The following is a 21922-nucleotide window of genomic DNA, read 5'->3' on the forward strand; positions in this document are numbered from 1 at the left end:
AAACTGTTTTTATGGTTTAGAGCTTAACTTTCATTTCTGGACTCTTCCCTAGCTTGAATTGTACTCGTACTACTTGGAGCTTATTGAACGGTTATTGACTGAACTTATTTGTGTGACTTTGGGACTGGCTGAGGAAATAATGAAGCCTTGACGGCTGGAAAAGTAAGCAAATTTAGTGGAAGTGCTGTCCGAACTTTGAAAGGACTTGATTGCATTGAGTTTGTGATCTAAGACTTGGATTTGAGCAAGACAATGATATATGATGGTTGGTTCCTGAGCCGTGGAGGTGAGTGACCCCAAACTATTTCCAAAGCTACTTATGAACTGTTTTCTTGCATTATTTACTCGATTGCATATTATTTACTCGATTGCATTAGTTCCTTGTTGGTTGTATTTTCTTGACTTCATGACTTGTATTATTATTTGATAACGTGTTAAGTGTTTTCAATGATTTCCAAAACGAATTTTCAAAGCGAGTGTGTACTTTATCACACTCGGCCTAAATGATTGTGAAATTTTCAATGATTGAACGATTGAAATGTTATTTGCGCATGAATGTAAGCCTTTTGGCTCAACTGGCCACTGCCCCTTGTTACCGGTCGTCTCGAGCCAGTAGCGGACTCGGTCGGGCGACTAGGGACTTGGGTGAACGTTTCGATATATTCGAGTATTACCTTGTAGGTTGGTGGAGGTTGGTGGAGCCTGGTCAATGTCCAGGAAAGGTTGAATGGACGAACGAACGAACGAGGGTTTTATTGATAAATGAAAAATGCATTTTCAAATGAATGAAGGGAAGGGGAATGACAGGAGAACGAACGAAGGAACGAATGAACGAACGAACGTATCCTTTTCATGTATGGTTTCTTGTAAATGTTGTAATTGTTTCTTGACTTATCGTTTGATTTATGACATCATTGAAATGAACTATTGTGAAACCGATTTGATTACTGATTTTACTGGTTACTCGCTGAGCTTTTAGCTCACCCCAAAACTATTTTTTTCCCCTCCACAGGGCTCAAGGCGAAGGAATGACTTATAGTATTTATTCACGTGACTGAATAGCTGATATCTTGTATCGTTTGGATTTGGAATCATTTGATGTATAGTTGGGAATCGTTTCCGCTTCGCTCGTGACATGTAATTATTGGAGAATTGGATGTATATTTGAGATTTATATCTTGCAATTTAATTTGAGGACTGTAGTGAGCGACTGAGTCCCGACGAGAGCTGGACAGGCGGCCCGCCGAACCCTGGGGTACGCCCTAGGGGGAGGTGGGGCCGTCACAGTTAATCCATCTAGGTCACCTCTAATTATTTCCTAGCACCTTGTAAAATAATATCTCGTAATACAAAATTCAATTAATCGCCAAAAATTTTATCGTACTAAGCGCACTAGCGGGTCCCACGCCTCTAATGCACTTCAAATTGAACGTACACTAACTTATATCAGAAAAATAAATTAAAAACTGTACTTACTTATAACATATATAGAAAATGTAATATTTTAAAGGAAAGTAATAAAAATGTAGGAAAATAAAATAAAATATAGGCAAAGAAATAAAATAATGCCCGTAAAATGTGAAAATTTTCAGGTTCTCACAGTATATGTCTCAGGTGGTCACGAGAACTTCGAAGAGCTCGTTTGACTTCTCGCTTCACTCTTATTTTGCCCTTGGCTAGTGGTGAGTGTCGAGTGCATCTTAAATGCTTATGTGATTGAAATGTTAATTGTACAAGTTTCATATATGATATGTAAACTTGCCGAGGTGAGGGTGTACTTTATCGCCCTCGCCCTCTCTCTCTTTTAATTATGTGATACTTATTACATGAATATATATGATTAGTAATTGTACATGAATATGTTTAACTCGTGAGCTCTGAGCGGATGCATGTACCACACCAATTCGGGTGGGAGGTACCTCTCATACCGTCTCAGTGCTATAATCAGTTCTCTAAGCGATAACATGTACCACCCCAATTCGGGTGGGAGGTATCTCTCATGTCAACTCAGAACTATAAACAATTCTAAATCTATTGGAGCGATGTCTTATTGACCACTTATACTTCTGGGGGGACACCCTAACCCATTGGCCAACCGTGTAACTCGAGCCGGCAAGGGCTTGGTTGAGAAGCTTAGTGAACCATGAGAAATTATAAAGCTTGATCTTTTAAGATCTCGCATGGCATACTTGAGCAGTATCGCCTTTTCTAACTTAAGTGCGGGCCCGGAACAGGGGTGTGTAACGATGAACGGAATTGTGAAGTAAGTGGAGTTCTACGAACTTAATATCTACCCGGTTGACGTGTGACGACCCCACCTCCCCCTAGGGCGTAGCCCAGGGTTTAGCGGTCCGCCTGCCCAGCTCTCGCCAGGACTCACTCACTTACTTCAAATAAAATAGGTTACAACCTCAAGAGTAAAGGAAATAACAATTCCCAAACTGGGAACGTATACTTACATACATTTCTATCTCAAAAGTAATACAACCCAACTATAACAAAGGTTCTCAATCTCAATACATCCAACCCTATCCAGGCATTAGAGGGAGTACAATTGCAAAATTTTAAAAGAACTAGACTACGCTATTCTATACAAGTCTCTCGCCCTTGCTCTCATCCCCTGTAAGGAAAACAAAACTAACGGAATGAGCTAAAAATCTAGCGAGGTTCCGTACGCAATAATCAAATCAATTAGACAAGGACATTAATCAGATGCTAACAAGTCATCCAGAAAATATTTACAATATAAAGCAATAATAACACATTCATTAAAAGGATACATGCTCACGTGGAGCCCTTCATTCATTTATTCCACCAATCATTTCCTTATTCCTCCAGCATTAAAATAATTTCGTTTGTATGTGAAAACCCCTCCATTGTTCTTGCCATTCATTCATTCATTTCATTTTCCCCCTACTGGACATTGGCCAGTCTCCACCCGACAATGTGGTAATACCTGAGTATACCAAACATTAACCCAGGGTCACCAATCGCCCGACCGAGTCCGCTTCTGGTTCGAGTCGACCGGCAACAAAGGGCAAGGGCCCAGTTCAGCCAAACGACATACATTCATGTACAAGTAGCATTTAATCATTTAATCATTGTAAATTTCACATTCATTTAGGTCGAGTGCGATAAAGTACACACTCGCCTAGCAAAATTCATTTTTAGAAATCATTGAAAACATTTAATATTTAACCAAATATTCACAAATAGTCACATAGTCACAACAATCCACATAGTCATTGAAAACATAACGTACAAAGAACACTCACCTATTTAAGCAAAATAACGTCCAAAATATCCTTCCGGATAATACCCTCAATCACCAAGGAACCCTAATAATAACCAAGGGAAAATATTACGGTTAAACCATCCAAAGTTTAGGTGAACCAAAGAAAATCCGAATAACTACTAGTACAAAATATAAATATGGTTTTGGAAGTGAAAAGAGTACATTTAAACCAAAGGACATGAGTAAACTATTTGTAAAACTTATGCTCGCTCGTAAAACTTTGAAATCTCCATTTGAGTCGAAGTGATAAAGAAAACGTATTTCTATTACTCGTAGAATTCATTTTTCCAAGGGTACAAGTTTCGGCCGAATTCTAACTTATATACTTCGATAAAAGAAGACACAAATATCCTAGATGGTTCAAGTGGTATTCGTTCTCAAATCTTCACCTAGTCCTTGAGTGTAAATTTGGGCAGCATGCCCTTTGTATTTACCTAGTTTCCAGCCATTTATGGCTTCATTGTTTTTCTCAATCAGTCCCAAAGTCAAACACAGATAATCTCATTACAATAGCCGTTCAATAGGCTAAAAGTCAATCAATTACAAAACCAAGCTAGAAAAGTGACCGGAAATAAGGTTTAAGGCATAGAACAAAAAGACAGGTTTGACATCTTTTAGCGTATTGGCCACAACCGAAGCTACGTTCGAATCTAAGACAAAGGGCTACAACTTTGATGAAGATAACTCAACCCAGTTCGTAGTTTATCTAGGTCAAATTTACCGATTATAGAACCAGAATTTCACCATCAGGCTGGTTAACAGCACTGGATTCAAATGACAAGAACTCAGGCTACAAAGGTCCGATTGAGTCGTTTTCAGATGCGTTGGAAAGCTAAACCATAAGACTACAACTTTCATGTTTCGGTCAACTACTGATTTAATACGGATCAAGGTGAAAAATGAAGCCAGAATGATGAAATGTCAAAACTGTCCGCAGAACTCTACTATGGCAGTCAAGGGTATTTTTGTCATTTTACGTGCTACAGTGCTCAGATTGAGCTGAAATTTTACAGACAGCTATACAACTTGCACGTTTTGAGCTAAGCCCAATTCGGCCTCCATCATGGCCGAATGAAACTGGTCAGAACAGGGCTTCTTAAATTTTTAAAGCTGGATTCAAAGTATTCAAGTGATAATCTTCTTATTCATGTAAAACAACCACCACTGCCACTCCCTATCTAAGTTTATTCACACCATAATCTATCTAAACAAGAAGAAGTACAGCTGAACACTTCAAAACCCGAACTCACAAATCCAACATAATCATAAAAACTACTTACATAGCTATCAATAACCAAGAATATGAGTTGCTACACAACTTAAGCAAGACTAAGGGAAAGAACCATGATGGACAGCCATAATACCTGACTAAGATGCTTGCAAGAGATAAACACCACCTCTCCTTGTAAAGTTTTAGCACACCAAGCTTTCCAAGTGCTCAAAGGAAGGATTAATCGGTTTAGATTCTTGATTTTTCACTCAAATAAGCTCAAACTTAAGATGGAATTGAAGCTCTTTTCTCCCTTTTTTTCTCTCAATTTCCGGCCACCATAGCTGCAAAAAATGAAGATAAAATGAATTCCAAGAAAGATAAGAAGCTTGGACTTGAATTTGGTCAAAGAGGGTTAGATGTTCTCCAAGTGTCACTCCAAGATCTTCCTCAATTTTTTTTCCTTTTCCTTGGCTTTCTTAGTCAAGAATTTCAGCCATCACATGCTAATTATGGGATGATATTTTGGCTCTAATAACAATGAGATTAAGTTAATGAAGTGGTGGTCAAGTGGTGTATTCAATCGGTAGTGAACGATACCCGTCGGTTCAAGCCGATTTTCCTTAAATCGCGTATACTAGAGTTTTAACTTATAATTCACTAACTTATTTTTATCACTTCCAATCACACATTTAATATCATCTAAAACTCACTCTAAATTACTAAATTTGATACACACTCCGTACCGAATAATTACACTACAAAAAGGCGTAAAAACCCTAACTTACGATAACTTGAAAACGAAAGGAAAAACCCTTGAGTCTATGTTTATTTGCACTTATTATGGGGTAAATGAGTAGTAAGGCTATTCTAAAGTAATAAATTCCAAATAAAAGGGAATTTTAAGAAAAATATAAGGAAATTTTCCAGTCGTCACACTCTTTCCCCCTTGAAGAAATTTCGTCCTCGAAATTTTTTTACCTTCAGTTGCCTCAGATGACTCCGGAGGTTGTTGGTTTTCTACGGCATATACCTTTTTCGGTACTTTTGTTCGGTTCCCTCTTTCATTTACTTGTTTCGATTTGGTTCCATCCAGTTGTTGAGCACTACTCTCTCGTGGCTGCTTCATTGGGCAAGTACTAATTTGATGATTGCTACTCCCACAAATCAAACACTTTCGCCTTTTCCTCCAACAATCATTCTCGGTGTGATTAGCCTTTCCACAGTATCCACAAGCCAAGTGAGAAGCCACTTTTTGGCCTTCTTGAGAAATTTCATCATGTCCTATCTGACTTCCTCCTATAGATCTTTCATCTAATGCTCCTAATGTCCATGGTGGGCGAGGTAAATGGTTCACTTTTTGCAATTTGGAGGGCATTATCTTTTCTCTAGATTCCTCAGGCATGCTACTAGATGTACCTCTTTTCATGTTTGAAAAGCTTTTATTTGTGCTTTCGCATCCTCAATTCTTTGAGCCTTCTCAAGAGTCTTCGTGAAAGTATTAACTTGAACCGCCGCTAAAGCTTCCTGGATTTCCAAATTCAAGCCTTGTATGAACCGTCTTACTCTCCTTCGCTCCGTAACTACCAATTCGGACATAAACTTAGACAGTTTAGTAAATTTAGTCTCATATTCGGCCACACTTTGGGTTCCCTGATGCCACCCAACAAACTCATCCTCCCTCCTTTCTTGGACCAAAGGTGGGAGGTACTTCTCGTTAAATTCCCTTATAAAGTTCGCCCATGTCCATGCAGTCTGTTCTCTCTCCCACTTTGCCCTAATAACATTCCACCATGCTCGAGCTGGTCCTTCGAATTGGAATATAACAAAGTTCACCTGTCTTTGTTCCGTGTAGTTCAAGGCTGCGAAGATGTTAATCATTGCCTCTAACCACTGTTCAGCTACATCTGGATCAGGCCCTCCAAGGAATTTAGGAGGTACAAACTTTTGAAACCGCTCTAAAACCCTATCCTCTCCTATCTCGGGATTCTGGGGTTGATTGGAGCAACAAGGATGGAAGCCAGGTTAGTGCATCAGAGACAGAGAGCCAATAGGAGTATAGTCTATAGACATTGTAAGTTGTTTCTCTCAGCATTATGTTCCTCTCCTGAAGTATAATTGCCAATCCATCACTACAAATGTAATAGACTGCAATTGTTATCCTCTGGGAGAATTATCAAGTTGCCAGAACAATGATGCCGTAATGATTCCCATGATGAGGGTTGCTCCAAATCGACAGGTGAAAACCTCTGGCATGCGAAAGGAATTAAGGAATGATCGTTTTGATAACACTGAGATTTCAGTCCAAAATGGACTAGCATATTTTGGGACTACTGAAGTAGGAGTACTAAAATCATCCTTATGGGTTGTCCCAGATACCAATTTTTCTCGAGAAATAATGGAACTGAATGCTTGCTTCAAATCCAGACTTTGACTAAATGCTTGCTTCAAATTTAGGCTTTGTTTAGCAGTAGATTGTTTTACTTCTGATCCTATTCCTCTACCCATGTATTGCTGCTGCCATATCTGATTGAATTGGGCCATGCTATCAATCCCATCCCTAGAATATTCAAGATCACAGATGAGATCCAAAATTGCATCAGAAGGGTTTTGATCTGCAGGTATTGGTTGTCCAAGGTTCTCCATAAAGAAGGGCAAATTTGATGGAGATCCACTATAGACTACTTGTCCATGAACAAGACTAACAGCTTGTCCAATAGGCCACGAATTTGAAAACTTGGCTAGTGTATAGACATGATCAGCATGCTTCCTGTCTGAGCAATGCACTGTAAAACCTTCACAACCTTGAAAGCACTAGTGGAGTCGAGTCCTGAGGTTGGCTCATCAAGAAATTAAAGAATAGGATTGTTTATGATCTCAACTCCAATGGAGACTCGCCGGCGTTCTCCACCAAACCCCCCAGTGCTCTTCATCTCCGATGATGGTTTGAGCTGCTGTTCGATGGTCTAATTGATCGATCAAATCATGAACTCTTTTTTCTTCTCGAATTTGGAGAGAATTTGAGGGAGCCTCAATTCGGCAGCAAACGTCAAAGTTTCTTCAATAGTTAGCATTGGAAAAAGGAGGTGATCTTGCATAACATAGGCAGAGATCGCTCTGAGTAAGCTGGAATCCAATTGTTCACCACTCAGGGTGATCATTCCATTCAAGCTTCCCTTGAATATCCGATTAGCCAATGCATCAATTAGGGTAGACTTCCCTGACCCTAAGGGGCCTACCACGGCCAAAATTTCACCTCTATGTGCCTCACCAGAGACATCATTAAGTAGAATTTTCATCTCTGTCTCCTTCGAAGAAAGGTTGCTCTTATTGGTGCAGGAGAAGATACTAAACCAGTCAAGTTTATGGCTAATTTTGACGTTGTAAGAGAGGTTACCGAATGAGAGAGTGAGAGGATAAGCCTGATTTTGGATGTTGGGGTTCCTCATTTGGACGACTCAATGAGCCGCAATAACCTCAGCGTTGTCCTCCTCCTATGAATCACTGGTGCTCACCAAAAGGGGAGTTGGTGATGCAGAGGTGGTGGACATTGCAGCTAGTTCAATCTCCACCATTGTTCTGCGCTAGCTACTAGTTGAGAATTAGATACTCTTGTTTATAATATGGCATATCGAATCAGTAATTGATTGTCTAGAAAGCAAGAATAGAATGAAGCTTTATTTCTTTATTAATTGGTAAAAAATAGAGTAGTTTCATTTTTCATAATTGATACATAATAGAGAGTAGCATTCAAAGTATTATGAACTATAGTCAAGGATGAAGAAGACGATCTGTTTTTCTAAAGACTCGTGTACAGGGAAGGGAACGAAGAATTAGATTGAAGAATATACTCTTAGAAAAAAGATGATGAAAATGAATACTCTAAGTGTGAGGACCCGTAATTTTCTTAATTTCTAGGTTTTAATTTCTTGTAATTTTATGTTTTTCCCACCTTTTCTTTATTTGAAAAATTGTGCAAATAAATTTTATGAGTAAATATAGTTTTTAAATGATTTTTCTAGTATCGGTTAGTTTTTGAGAAATTAAGAGCGTATATTGGACGTGGGACCCGCTAGTGCGGAAAGTTCGGTAAAATTCGGCCAACTAGATTAAGTTTTGAATACTGGAGTTAATTTACCGGGTGTTAAGAGATAAGTAGAGGTTGCAATTTGGATTGATATGAGAGAGACAAGTTAGGTAGATATTTAATAAAAGGTGACAAGTGTCACCATAAGAGTAAGTCTTGCCATTTGACCACTATTCATGCCTTTACCAAATTAATATCAAAATTGACCAAAAACTCACCATTTGTTTCTCTTCTTGGCCGACTTCTTTCAAGCACAAAGGAAAGAAAACTCTTCACAAGTTTGGTCTCCAACCTTGCTCAATCTCCAACTTCAACCGGTTAAATTTGTAATTGCTCCATAAAACTCCTCCACTTAGTGTTTGTGAGTTGTTTGGTGGAGTTGTTTGGAAAGTTAAGGTGACCAATAGCTCTCTCTCTCTTGTTTTAAAGGTAAGTTGTGAAGAACCACCCTCCTCCTTTAATTGATGCTTAAATCATGCTTAGTGGTTGTATGAGATGCAAATTTATGGGTTATTTCTTGATTTGTGGTTGAAATGATGAAGTTTTATTATTTTTGGGGATTTTTCTGTTTTAATATAAGTATGATTGTGTGGCTATCTATGATGATTGGAAATGGTCTATATTGAATCTAGGAGGTGGAAAAAGTGATTAATTGCAACCAATTTCTGTTTTGGAAAAAAATTGAAAAACCTAGGGTTCTTAAGGGAGCATTCTGTCCGAATTTTTAGGTCCTATATAGAGGCCGAATTGGTCTTAGCTCAAAACATGAAAGTTGTAGGGAATGACATTTTAGAGGTGCCTACAAAATTTCAGATCAATCGAAGTAGTGTAGAATGAGATAAGTCGAAATTATTATTGCTGTTCTGGTTTTACCCGAAATTGAGAACTGCGCCTGTAATTGGTTGTTTTGGCTGGAATTGCTTCCGAATTGGTTGTTGAGACCTTCTGATGAAATTTAGCCCTGTTTCTTAGCTTTCAGCTGGTTTTGGAATTTCTGGATTTGGACTTGGAGAGCCTGAGTTGTGATGTTTCAGCTGGTTTTGACCGGTTTGCACTCAAAACTGGGTTGAGTGACCTTCTGTGATGTTGTAGCCCTGTCTTTTAGCTTCGAAATGGTGGGTCTTGCACCCTCATCCAATAATCATAGTGAAATTGGTGCCATTACCGTAAAATGAGGTCAAAACTATTTTTTCAGGGCTAAAGCTAATTCCATTTCCGGATTTTTCTGGTTTCCTCTAATGCTTATATATGCTTATGGAACCCTATTGTGATCGTGTTGGCATCGGTTTATGACTTGTAATCGAGTCTTCTTGTGCTTATTGGAATATTCTAGGGCTTGACTTTTATTTCCGGTCATTTTCCTAGCTAACTTTTGTACTTGGATAACCTTGAGCCTATTGAACGGCTGTGGTGATGAATGTATATTGAGTATGACTTTGGGAGTTGATTGAGGAAAGTAATGAAGCCGTGATGGCTGGAAAAGTAAGAAATTTAGGGGAAGTGCTGTCCAATTTTTCTAGGCCGATTGGTTCCTTTAAGTTTGAATTGGCTTGTGATAGAAATGAAGGGCTTTTGGGTTGTTGAACCTAGGTCTTCATGTTACCTTTTTGTTCCCAAAAATCATGTTTTGTACCCTTGCATTAGTAATTATTTGGCGAGGCATACGACTAGTAGTCGAGCCTCACATGTGCATTTTGTTTACTCGATTCTGGATGTGAAACCTTCAATTGGTTTACTTTGATTAGTTTAGGGTTTCTTGGCGATTAAAGCCAATCCGAAGTGAAAACTTTTGAGGTATCTGTACTTGAACCGGTGAGTGTACCACTCCCCTCCATTGCTGTTTAACTTGATTTCTGCTCTGCAATCTGTTTAATTTGTTTGAGACGAGGGTGTACTTTATCGCACTCGTTCTCTTGTCTGTTCATATGCCAATTTTGGTGTCAATCTGAATCTGTATCTGTATCTAATATCTGTATCTGTATCTGTATCTGTATCTGTATCTGTGACCTATGAGCTCAAATCCTGTGGCTAAGTTATTCGAGTCGGGCCGGCAAGGGCCTGGACGATTAGATAATGAACCACGGTAGTCTGTTTTGGGATCTTTGGGTATTGAGACCCTTGATTCCGGTATACTCGAGTATTACCATTTCTGTTTCTGTTGAGGTGAGCGGGCCCGGTAAAGGAGTGTTTGGTGGACGGAATTTGGTGTAAAGTGGGATCTACGGACGTGTTGGTTCTATATACGTTGACGGAGAGTCAACCGGCTTGGATCAAGTACTGCGCTGGAACGCTGGCTCCTGAGAGCCACCTGTATCCTTCCTATTTGAGTTCTTGTGTTTACCTGTCTTACTTTATAGCGAGCATGTGTATCTGGTTTGTATAACGTGAAATACCTGATTTTTCTGCTACATGTTTGGTACCTCATTGGGCGTAAGCTCACCCCCTCCTCGTTATCTTTGTTTTCCTTACAGGAACCTCTTTTGGAAATCATGATTTTGAGAAGCGAGTTGAGCTAGTTAGGAAATCTTTTGTTCTTTTGTATAGCTCCTTGAGAATGAGCAAACCCTAAATGTATTTCGTTTCACTGGTTCCATTTGAATTGTAAACCTAGCGACATGTATATATGAAAGCGTTTTCTCCATGTTTAAGCTTGGCGGTCTTCAATCGTTCATTTCTTTTGGGTCCTATCTCGCGTAATATCGGATTTGTGTGATTCGACTCCGTATTCCTGGCGAGAGCTGGGCAGGCGGTCCGCTGAACCCTTTGGTTCGCCTTAGGGTGAGGTGGGGCTGTCACACTAAGGTTCCCTATATCAACTAATGTAAGAGTATTTATAAATTACTGCATAACTATTAGTCATCATCTTAAACTCTTTTCTCTCCTTTCTCTCTGTAAAACTCTTTTCTCTCCCTTCTCTCTAGAACTCTTCCATCAAAATCTTCTTCATCTCTCCATGGGAGGAAGACCAAATCTGGTCTTTTCCTATAGGAGGAAGTACTCTTTATAGTTTTTAGTTTCTCTTATTTGAATAAATTTTCTCTTAGGATTACCTAATGAGAGATTTTCTCTTCTAGGATCTCTTAATGAGAGTTTCTTCTCTTCTAAATTGTTCTAGTCAGAGTTTTATTCTCTTATGGGTTTTTTCTTGTGAGAGTTTTTTTAGATTTTTATCTTTGTGAAATTTGAGATTTTGTAGATCTAGAATTTAGTTTCTCAAATATGCAATTTCTCTATTATTGTTAAATTTAAATTTCTCTTTGGGCTTGAACTAGTTTTAATTAGATCTGATTGTCAGCAAACATGTACTGATGTATTGGATTACAATCATTCATCTGGATAGAAGATATATAGGAGCACTAATTTTATCTTTATTTGTATTTTTTTTAGATCTATTATATGAATTAATTTCAAATCTATATGTATTTGTGTCATATTTGTTTGATATATTTTCTGCCATTAGTGCAGATTTGTTTGAATGAAATAATTTTTTCTATATAAAAAAAAGTTAGTCATCATCTTAGAAGAGGAAAAATATGTTTATAATTGTCCCCGTCTTAATTTAATATGGTTGACTACTTTGAGTTTAGTTATGCTAGGGGCAATCCTACAAGGTTTGGTCAAAACTGATTAATCTAATTTCGAAAGTTCTCCTCAATGGATTGAGTTTGAATCACGAAACATGACAAAAGTTTCTGCTTTTAGAAGGCATGAAAAGATTTGCAGAAATTCTTGGGATTTCTATCAACGAAGATGTTCTAAAACCTGCATTGTGTTCGACAGATTAACTGTTTGGATGTTTTACGCCTTTTAACTTGTACAAAATGGAGCACAGTATTTCTTTTATCCCTTTATTTTAAGAACCAAAAGGAAAAGAAAATGCTAAACTAATGAAACTATGCTAGGGTATTATACTTTAGCCCCTCTGAATCGACAAATTTTTGCATAACTCTACTTAGTTTCAAAATTTTATATAATGTTTCATATTTTGGACTAAATTGTCAAATGGAAGCAAACCCTCTTCAATAATGGGCCAGTTGAAAATGTAACCATTACTTTTATGTAACAAATATACTCTGGACAATTTCCTTTTTTAGGAAAACAGATTGATGCTTGTTAAGTAAAGTAAAGCTAAGCTTTTGCTCTATTTGAACTAGAAGCGTGCTTTCGCAATAATAACCTCAATTCATAGGGATGCAGAAAGACATTAGCTATTTGTTTGATTTGCAGATGGTCCGCTCAATGATCTTAGTCCCAATATAGTTTAATGATCTATTTTACTTTGACACAGGCGAAAATATAAATAGAAGAAGAAAATGGGAAACCAAAGTTCAATTGTTCGCCGAGTATTTTGGGTGTTATTGGCATCTTCCTTGGTGAAAATCAGCTCCAAGTTACAGTTGAATTTTTGTAAGCTATGTGTTGTTTTTAACTTTGGCATTTTAATTTTAGGAAAATTCTGTACTAAGTTACATACGACTTAATCCACACAAATAAACTAATGGATGATCCATTTTTTTTTTGGAAATTTACATGTTTGTATCTATCGTTTAGAAATATTATAATTTAGAATTGCTTTTTATAGGTGAACTCTTTTTTTTTTTGAAACGATATTAGTAATATATTGATAATCAGCTGAACTTTACAATTGAAGCAAAGGCCCCTCATTTCTATACAAAAAGTGCTCAACAGCACAGAGGATTGATCCATTCCTCATCATGTAGAATATCTAACGCATAATCACTAACTCTAATACTAACATGATTAACACTTTTAGATATAATACAAAAAGAGCACATGTGAAATAAAGTTTTCAAGCTAAGAATGTCCTCAACTAGAGTATGCAGCTTGATATTTGATGCATTTCCAGAATGGATTTGCTGAAGTAGTTGCTTGTTGCAGCTCTGTATGATGATTTTCCTCCAACCATTGATTGCTAATTTACTCATAGCTATCTTAATAGCCTCAGCTTCGTCCAATTGTGGACAATTGTAGCTTCTTTCATGTATTGCCCAAGCCGCAACAACCACATCTCCTTCAGTCATAGCAGTCACTCCTATGCCAATCTCCTTACTGTTCGATCTTCTGAGTGTAGCAATCTTCACTTTAATCACCTCTGCATTCTCCACTTCTATCCTTTGAGTTTGGTTAGCAGCTGTTTCTTCAGTGATCATCTGTTCTTTGTCTTTGTATGCTTCGCAGAACTCTATCCATTCCTCTTGAGCTTTCAGTATGGTTGTCATTGCATGCCTTTGTTTGTTGTTGAATTCCAACTCATTTCTACTTTTCCATACTTGCCATAAAATGTTAACTGTTAGACCAAGATGTTCTGCACCATCCTGCCTAGATCTGGTGCCTACAATTTCATTCCACCAGGCCTTGAAGCATCCTTGTTTTCCCATAGCACTCTTCCACTGTATAGGTGCTATGTGCCATACCTGCTTGGCCTGTCAGTAGGTCAGCAACGCATGTTCCATAGTCTCTACCCCTTCTCCACATACTTTACAAATGGGATCACCTTTCTTCATCCTATTAAAGATTACTTCATTGACTGGAAGAGCACTGTTGATGCATTTCCACATGAAGGTCTTCAGCTTATGCTTTATGTTTAGTTTCCATAGGCAAGACCACATTTGCTTTGATGTACTATGTATACTTGTACTAGCATCCTCCTGATCTTTCCTTCCCTGGATTTCCTTATCTTTCATGAGTGCCTTATAACCTAAGTTCACTGTGTATGCCCCGCTGAGGTATGTATCCAGAAGTTACTATCCTCCTTTCCTGCTAAGCTGATTGGAATGCTCAGAATCCTTTCTGCATCCACACTATTAAACGTTCTGAGCACTAACACTGTATTCCACCTCTTCTGAGTGATTAGGTCTGTTTCCTACTATCCACTTGTCCTCCCAAATGCCTGTACTAAGACCATTCCCAATTTTCCTCCAGGTGCCATCCTCCACATGTTGCTTAACTCCCATCAGACTTTGCCAGATCCATGAGGCATTTTGGGGACACTTGCACTTGAAAATGAAGCCATTAGGGTAGTATTTTGCTTTCAGAACCTTGGATATTAGCAGATTTGGGTTTATAATAATCTCCAAATCTGCTTTCCAAGCAATGCTTTGTTGAAATTGACCAAGTCTTTGAATCCAAGTCTTTCCTGATTCTTGTTCTGAGCCATTCTCTTCCCGGAGCATAGATGCATCTTGTCCTTTCCATTATTGTCTCGCCACCAGTAGTTTGCCATCAGTTTACTGAGTTCCTTGCACAGCTTCAGAGGTAGTTTAAAGCACGACATTGCATAAGTTGGCATTGCTGAAGTCACTGCTTTTAACAAGACCTCCTTACCTGCTTGACTGAGCAATTTCTGCTTCCAACTTTCCAAGTTCTTTTTGATGTTGTCTCTGATGAATCCAAAAATTTGGTCCTTTGTCCTTTTTATCACCATTGGGAGTCCCAAATATTTGCCTTGATTGACCATCTGGATATTTCCCAATCTACAGCATACTTCTAGTTTTTTGCAATGGTCCATGTTCTTGCTGAAGAAGACAGAAGACTTCTCTAGATTGATCAACTGTCCAGAACTCTTTTCATAAGCCTCCAAGATCCTTCTCAGCTCCTCAGCATGTTTGGTGTCTGCTTTACAAAATATTAAGGAATCATCTGCAAAAAATAATTGTGTTAGTCTAGGTCCATTCCTGCTGATTTTGAGTCCAGTTATCTTCTTCTCCTCTTCAGCTCTTTTCAGCAGACTTGAGAAGCCTTCTGAGCATAGTAGGAAGAGATAGGGTGAAAGAGGATCACCCTGTCTTATTCGTCTTTCTAGTTCTACATACTCCTTAACCTCACCATTTATGTTGAAGGAGTAAGAAACTGATTCAACACATTTCATCATTCAACACCATTTAGTTCCAGCTAATCCACCTGTTATTAAATCCCATTTTTTGCATTATGGCCCTCAGAAAAATGCCACTCAACTCTATCATAAGGTTTAGACATATCTAGCTTAACAGCCATGTACCCCTTCTTCCCTTGCCTTTTGTTTTTCATAAAATACATGTATTCATGGGCTATAATAACATTGTCTAGGATCTGCCTACCAGGAATGAATGCAGACTGGGTTTCACTGATACAGACATTGAGCACACCTTTTAGCCTATTAGCCAGTATTTTGGAAATAACTTTACAGAGCACATTACACAAGCTAATAGGTCTATAGTGCTTAAGATTGATAGGATCTCTAATTTTTGGGATGAGGGAAATTAAGGTATGATTCAGGGCTCTGGGCATGGAATTGGAATGAAAGAAACTCTGGATAGCCTGGACTACATCATATTTGATAATACACCAGAATTTCTGGAAAAAAATGGGGGACATACCATCCATTCTAGGAGCTTTATTAGGTGACATAGAGAAAAGGGCTATTTTGATCTCTTCTTCATCAACACCTCTAGTCAGTTGATCATTCATGCTAGCCGTAATGGTGGATGGAATACCCCTAAGGATCTCCTCAGCACTACCATTCCAATTACTAGTGAATAGCTGCCTGTAAAAGTCTGCTACTTCCTCACCTAATTCCTACTCATTCTCAGTCCAAGAGCCATCCTCTCTTTGCAGATTTAACATTCTGTTCCTCCTCCTCCTCCCCATGAAAATATTTAGTATTCTTATCCCCCTTATTTATCCAGTTCAATCTAGCTTTTTGGTGCCATTACAATTCCTCCTCCTTGTAGGCCTCTTTCAACTGCTCTTTCAGGTCCACTGTCTCCCTTCTATTACTTGCATGAATGCTAGATCTAATCTTCTCCAGTTGACTTTTGATTTGATTGATTTTCTTTTTAGCATTGTGATTGGAGTTATTTCTCCACTTTAATAATTCAATCCTGCAGTTTCTGATTTTACATTTGACCCTGAACATTCTTGATCCCTCAAAGTCTTGTTCCCAGGCATTTCTGATCACATCCTGAATTCCTTCTCTCTTTAGCCATCTCTTGTCAAAAAAAAAACATTTTTTTCCTCTTCCTAGTCTCTGGATTTGTATCTATCATCAATATACTGTGGTCAGACGCAAAGGTATCAACATGTGTGCATTTGACTTGGTCAAAAACTAAGGACCAATCTATGCTACACAAGCCTCTATCTAGTCTTTCTCTGACTTCCCCTATATCCTCCCAATTATTACTCCAAGTCCACGGGTTCCCCTCAAAGCCAATATCAACCAGCTAGTTATCATTGACGAAGTTATTGAAGTCTGTGAAGCTCTTCTCTTCCCTCCATCTACCTCCCCACTTCTCCTCATTTGAGAGAATGTCATTGAAATCCCCTGCAATAATCCACTTCTCTCCCCTCAGCTTTTTCCTATCCTTTAACACTTTCCATTGATTCTTCCTAATCAGATTATCACAACTTGCATAGATACCAATAAATCACCATTGTCTTTGTCTCAAGATCTTCCATGTGAGCTTCTATAGTAAAGGCAGTTTTAAGTATCTCTTTATTTTTACTTCATCTTTCCACAACAGTGCCATGCCCCCGGATCTATTCATTGACTCAACCACACAACTATTCGCAAAATTCAATTTCTCTTTCACTCTATCCATGTATTTCTCTCTATTTTTAGTCTCACTCAAGAACAGCATACTTGGGGAGAGGAGGTTGGAAACCTCCCTCAGATGGGGAATTGTCAAGGTGCTCCCAACACCTTGGCAATTCCATACCAGTACCCTCATTGAGGTTTGAGGGCCCAGAGTAGGCTGGTCCCCTCCTCCTCTTTCTCCTGTACATTAAAACAAACCTCAAGACACTCTTTGTTTCTTTTTCCCCCTACCTCTCTGCCTTCAACATCTACCATTTCCTCATCACATAATTGAAACTTCCTTTTGTCTTGTACTCTTGAGTCTTTAGTATTGATGCTGATCTCCTATAGAGGTGTTCTTCTCTTTGGTAGGGATCTTAGCTGCCTCTTCAATCTCCTACACTATCTTATAACAGCTTCTTTCTTTTTATCCTCAACCATAAGGTCCATTAAGGTAACTTCACTTGTATTATCCTCGACTCTCCTTCCCCCTAGTTCTCTTTTCCTTTTACTGTTTCCTTCTCTTTATCCTTCCCAACTGCTTGTCCCCCTTGTTGAGAGGTTTCCTTTATCTCCATACTGGCATTAACCTCCTCCCTACTTGAAACAACTCTTAGTCCCCTTCCCTCTACCTTCTCAGCCTCCATATTCAGCTTGTAAAGAGAGGCTACAATAGTTGTTTCCTTTTCCTGCCTGTTTACCATAGCCTTAGGGGCTGTACTTGGTTGACTAGTATAGCTGTCCCCTATCCTTTGCTTGGTAATCTGCTCCTATATCTCCACAGCATGATGTAGTGAACTCGTTTTATCTGTGGATGGGTCATGGCTGCTTTGACCCGGGTCCTATTGTCTTTGTTTCAACACTTCAACCCAGGTCCCATTATGTAGCCTCCAGTGATGCTTATCACTGGCCACTTTCTTAACCTGTGGTTCTTTTTGGGGTGAACTCCTTCCATTCCCAGGTCTCATCCAAGTACCATATTGGTTTTCCAAATGCCCTCTATTTATAAGGACCAATCTCTTGCAATTCCTCTCATTGTGCCCTACAACTCCACAATTGTGACAGAAATCTGGACACCTCTCATAGTTGAAACTCACCCACTTTGTAGAGCCTTCCATCTTGACAATTGTCCCTCTCAGTAGAGGTTGAGAAATATCAGCTACAACTAGCAGCTTGATATGTCTTCCTTCTTTACTAGCTGTCTGAGGGATGATTACCTCTTTAACTCGATTGAACACAGCTCCAATTTTCCTTCCTACCTCCTTGGATACCCCGTGCACCGGGAGGTTCCATACTTGCACCTAGAGAGGGGCCTCTTTAAAAGCACTTTCGTCCTCTTCAATACCTTCAGACCACCTATTCAAAACTAGGATCTGGCTATCTATAATCAATGGCCCTCCCCCTAAAATCCTTTCCCTTTCTTGCTCCCCATGAATGAAGAACTGAAAGGAGTTGGGGCCTAGTTCTACAACTCTGAGGTCTTTTGGATAACTCCAAGCTACTGTTACAAAGCTCTTCACTCCAGTATAGTTAGCTATTTTCTCTCCTTTAATTTTCCCAATAAGGCTCAACTGGCATTCTTTCACTCCTAAGTTGGATTTAGCTCTATCCAAGTCAGCCCCTCCTAACTCCTTACTGGAGAGCGCAAACTTCCCTAGAATCTCAGCCAAGTCCTCAACCATGAAGTCACCAAGGGATCTTTGGGTATTCCACCAACCAAAACTACCTAGCACTATGTCATGGACTGGAGCTGTAAAAAGAAAAGAAGAAAGTACAGAACAACCAGAGCCTTACAGTGCAAAGGACACAAAGTATGAAGAAAAATGCAGCAAGCGTAAAGCACATATATAAACTAAACAGCAAGGTAAGTCGGTTCCATACTGTTAAAACCAGTAAATCTAAAGCTTACTCTACCCATCAGAAGCCAAGACACTGGCTAGATCACTCATACGTACTATTCTTCCTTCCGGTCAGCTTCTCAGCTGATGACCCAGCAATATTACCATGTTCGTAGTGGAGATATCTTTGTATGCACCAATACTCGCTAAGCATCAACTATGGGGAAATAGATTTGTTTAGATTTGTGTTTGTTTCAGACATTGAAGTTTAGAAATTTGAGGTTTTGGGATTTGAAGTTTGAAAGTTTGAAAAAGTTGTAACTTTTCGACCCTCCCACCAAAAGGGCGAGAGGCTCTCACTTTAAGATAGAGAAAGGCTCTCATAAGAGAGAGAAAAAATAATTTTTAGGTGAACTCTTAATCTTATCCAATTTCATAAAATCACAAAAATGGGAAAGCATGGGACTTAATTAGGATCAATATGGGGAAACCTAATTAGATACCACAATGAAATGCACTATAGTACCATCAAAAATAATAAATCGCTCTATTATTCTAGCTTATCTCAACCGTTGTGGCTTTTGAACACAAAAGTTGACACAAGCAACTTGATGATCCACAGGATGAAGAGCGAGTCATGTATATGCCAGAGTAAATATGATATCGTAATTGTTATCCTAGTGGTAAATTAGGTGTACTCCTAGATAATAGGATAAAGTTATGTTCTCTCCCATTCTCTCTTCCAATACGATGCAAGCACGCATGATATGCATTCGAGTAAATAATGCAAGAAACGTTTCACAAGTACTTTGGAAATAGTTTAGGGTCACTCACCTCAATGGCTCAGAAATCATCCATCATATAACATTGCCTTGCTCAAATCCAAGTCTTAGATCACAAACTCAATGCAAACAAATCCCTTCAAAGTTCGGACAGCACTTCCCCTGAATTTGCTAACTTTTCCAGCCATCATGGCTTCATTATTTCCTCATTCCAACCCAAAGGTACACATACAACAACAAGTTCATCCAATAGCCATTCAGCAAGTTCCAAGTAGTACTAGTACAAGTCAAACTAGGGAAAAGTTCAGAAATGAAAGTTAAGCTCAAAACCAGAAAAATAGTTTTGACGTCATTTTGCGGTAATGGTACCAAAGGCACTACGATTGTCGGATGAAGGTGCAAGATACACCGTTTCGAAACTAAGAGATAGGGCTACAATATTACAGAAGGTCACTCAACCCAGTTTCTAGTGTAACCAGGTCAAAAATGCAAGATACCATACCAGAATCACAAAAACAGATTCACAGAATGCATTCTAGCGGAAACATCATAAAGCAGGCTCTCCAAGTCCAAATCCAGAAATTACAAAACCAGCTGAAATCTAAGAAACAGGGCTACATTTCATCAGAATACCTCAACAACCAATTCGGAAGCATTCTCAACCAAAATAACCCATTACAGACGCACTTCTCAATTTCGGGTAAAACCAGAACAGCAATAGTGATTTCAACTTTTCTCATTTCACACTACTCCGATTGATCTGAAATTTTGTAGGCACCTCTAAAATGTCATTCCCTACAACTTTTATGTTTTAATCCAAGGCCAATTCGGCCTCTATATAGGACCTAAAAATTCGGACAGAATGCTCCTTCAAGAACCCTAGTTTTCTGAAATTTCTTCCAAACCAGAAATTGATTGCAATTGTCCACTTTTTCCACCTTCTAGAATAATTATATACCATTTCCAATCATCATAGATAGCCACACAATCATGCTCATATTAAAACAGAAAAATCCCCACTAATAATAAAACTTCATCAAGTCAACCACAACTCAAGATATAATCCATCAAACCATCTCTTTAGCCATCACAAGTCACTAATTTAGCATAATCAAGAACAAAGAAAGGATTGCTAGACATGAACCTTGAAATATCAAGAAAGTTGATGGCTTAGTCCTTTGCCTTCTCTAATCACTCCACCACTACCTTCAATCTTCCTAAACAAGTGACTTTTGTGGAGGAATTTGAAAGTTTAACGGTTGATTCACAAGATTGAGCAAGAAATGGAGTTGGAGTTGAAGGCTTTCTTCTTGTATTTTTGCTCCAAGAGGTTTGGCCAAGACAAGCTTAAAATGGAGAGAAATTGATCAATTTTTTAAGGTTTTGTAAAGGTGATGCAAATTAGTCAAAGTCCAACTTTGAATAAGAAGGTGACACATGTCACCTTTTGGTTTAAAACTTATCTTTTTGTCTCTCCAATACAAATATCTTAACACTTTGTAAAATAATATCACTTAATACAAAATTCCAACAAGTTGTCAAAAATATAATGCATTTACTGCACTTGCGGGTCCCACGTTCAAAATACGCTTTTAATTTCTCAAAAACTAACCGATGCTAGAAAAATCATTTTCAAACTATCTTTGCTCATAAACTTTATCTGGGGAATTTTTCTAATAAAGAAAATGTAGAAAAGGCGGGCGATTAAATAAAATAAACACTAGAAAATTAGAAAATTTTCGGGTTCTCACACTCATTCTTTTCGGGGCGTCACAATCTCCCCTCCTTAAAAGAATGTCGTCCTCGACATTCCATCTTGTACCAATCAAGTTAAGACATCCCGCAAAAATCACTAATATTGCAAACCAAACCCACAGTCCGGCATCCTAAACTTCAAGCCTAGGATACACTACCGAGATCTGAAGCCTAAGCTCTGATACCACCTGTGACAGCCCCACCTCCCCCTAAGGCGAACCAGAGGGTTCGGCGGGCCGCCTGCCCAGCTCTCGCCGGGACTCAGTCGTTCACTACATTCCTCAAACAGATTACAAGAATAAACCTCAAATATTACAATATAAATCTCCAATATACATCAAATTCTCCAAAAATTACATGTCATAAGCGAAGCGGAAACAATT

At 38.7% G+C, this 21922-nt stretch overlaps 1 protein-coding gene and 1 pseudogene across 1 annotated transcript; both read right to left on the reverse strand.

Annotated features, from left to right (window-relative positions):
* Nucleotides 1-6471: 6471 nt before the first annotated feature.
* On the reverse strand, nucleotides 6472-7954 carry LOC113696759 (ABC transporter G family member 6-like; annotated as a pseudogene).
* A 5320-nt stretch (nucleotides 7955-13274) lies between these two features.
* On the reverse strand, nucleotides 13275-14297 carry LOC113696758 (uncharacterized). Its single transcript, XM_027216144.1, has 2 exons — nucleotides 14091-14297; nucleotides 13275-14036 (listed from the first exon to the last, which is right to left on the reverse strand). The coding sequence occupies exons 1-2, from the start codon at nucleotides 14295-14297 to the stop codon at nucleotides 13275-13277; spliced, it is 969 nt and encodes a 322-aa protein (XP_027071945.1).
* Between the last annotated feature and the right edge of the window lie 7625 nt (nucleotides 14298-21922).

This window comes from Coffea arabica, chromosome 6e, assembly GCF_036785885.1.
Source record: "Coffea arabica cultivar ET-39 chromosome 6e, Coffea Arabica ET-39 HiFi, whole genome shotgun sequence".
Taxonomy (NCBI): Eukaryota; Viridiplantae; Streptophyta; class Magnoliopsida; order Gentianales; family Rubiaceae; genus Coffea; species Coffea arabica.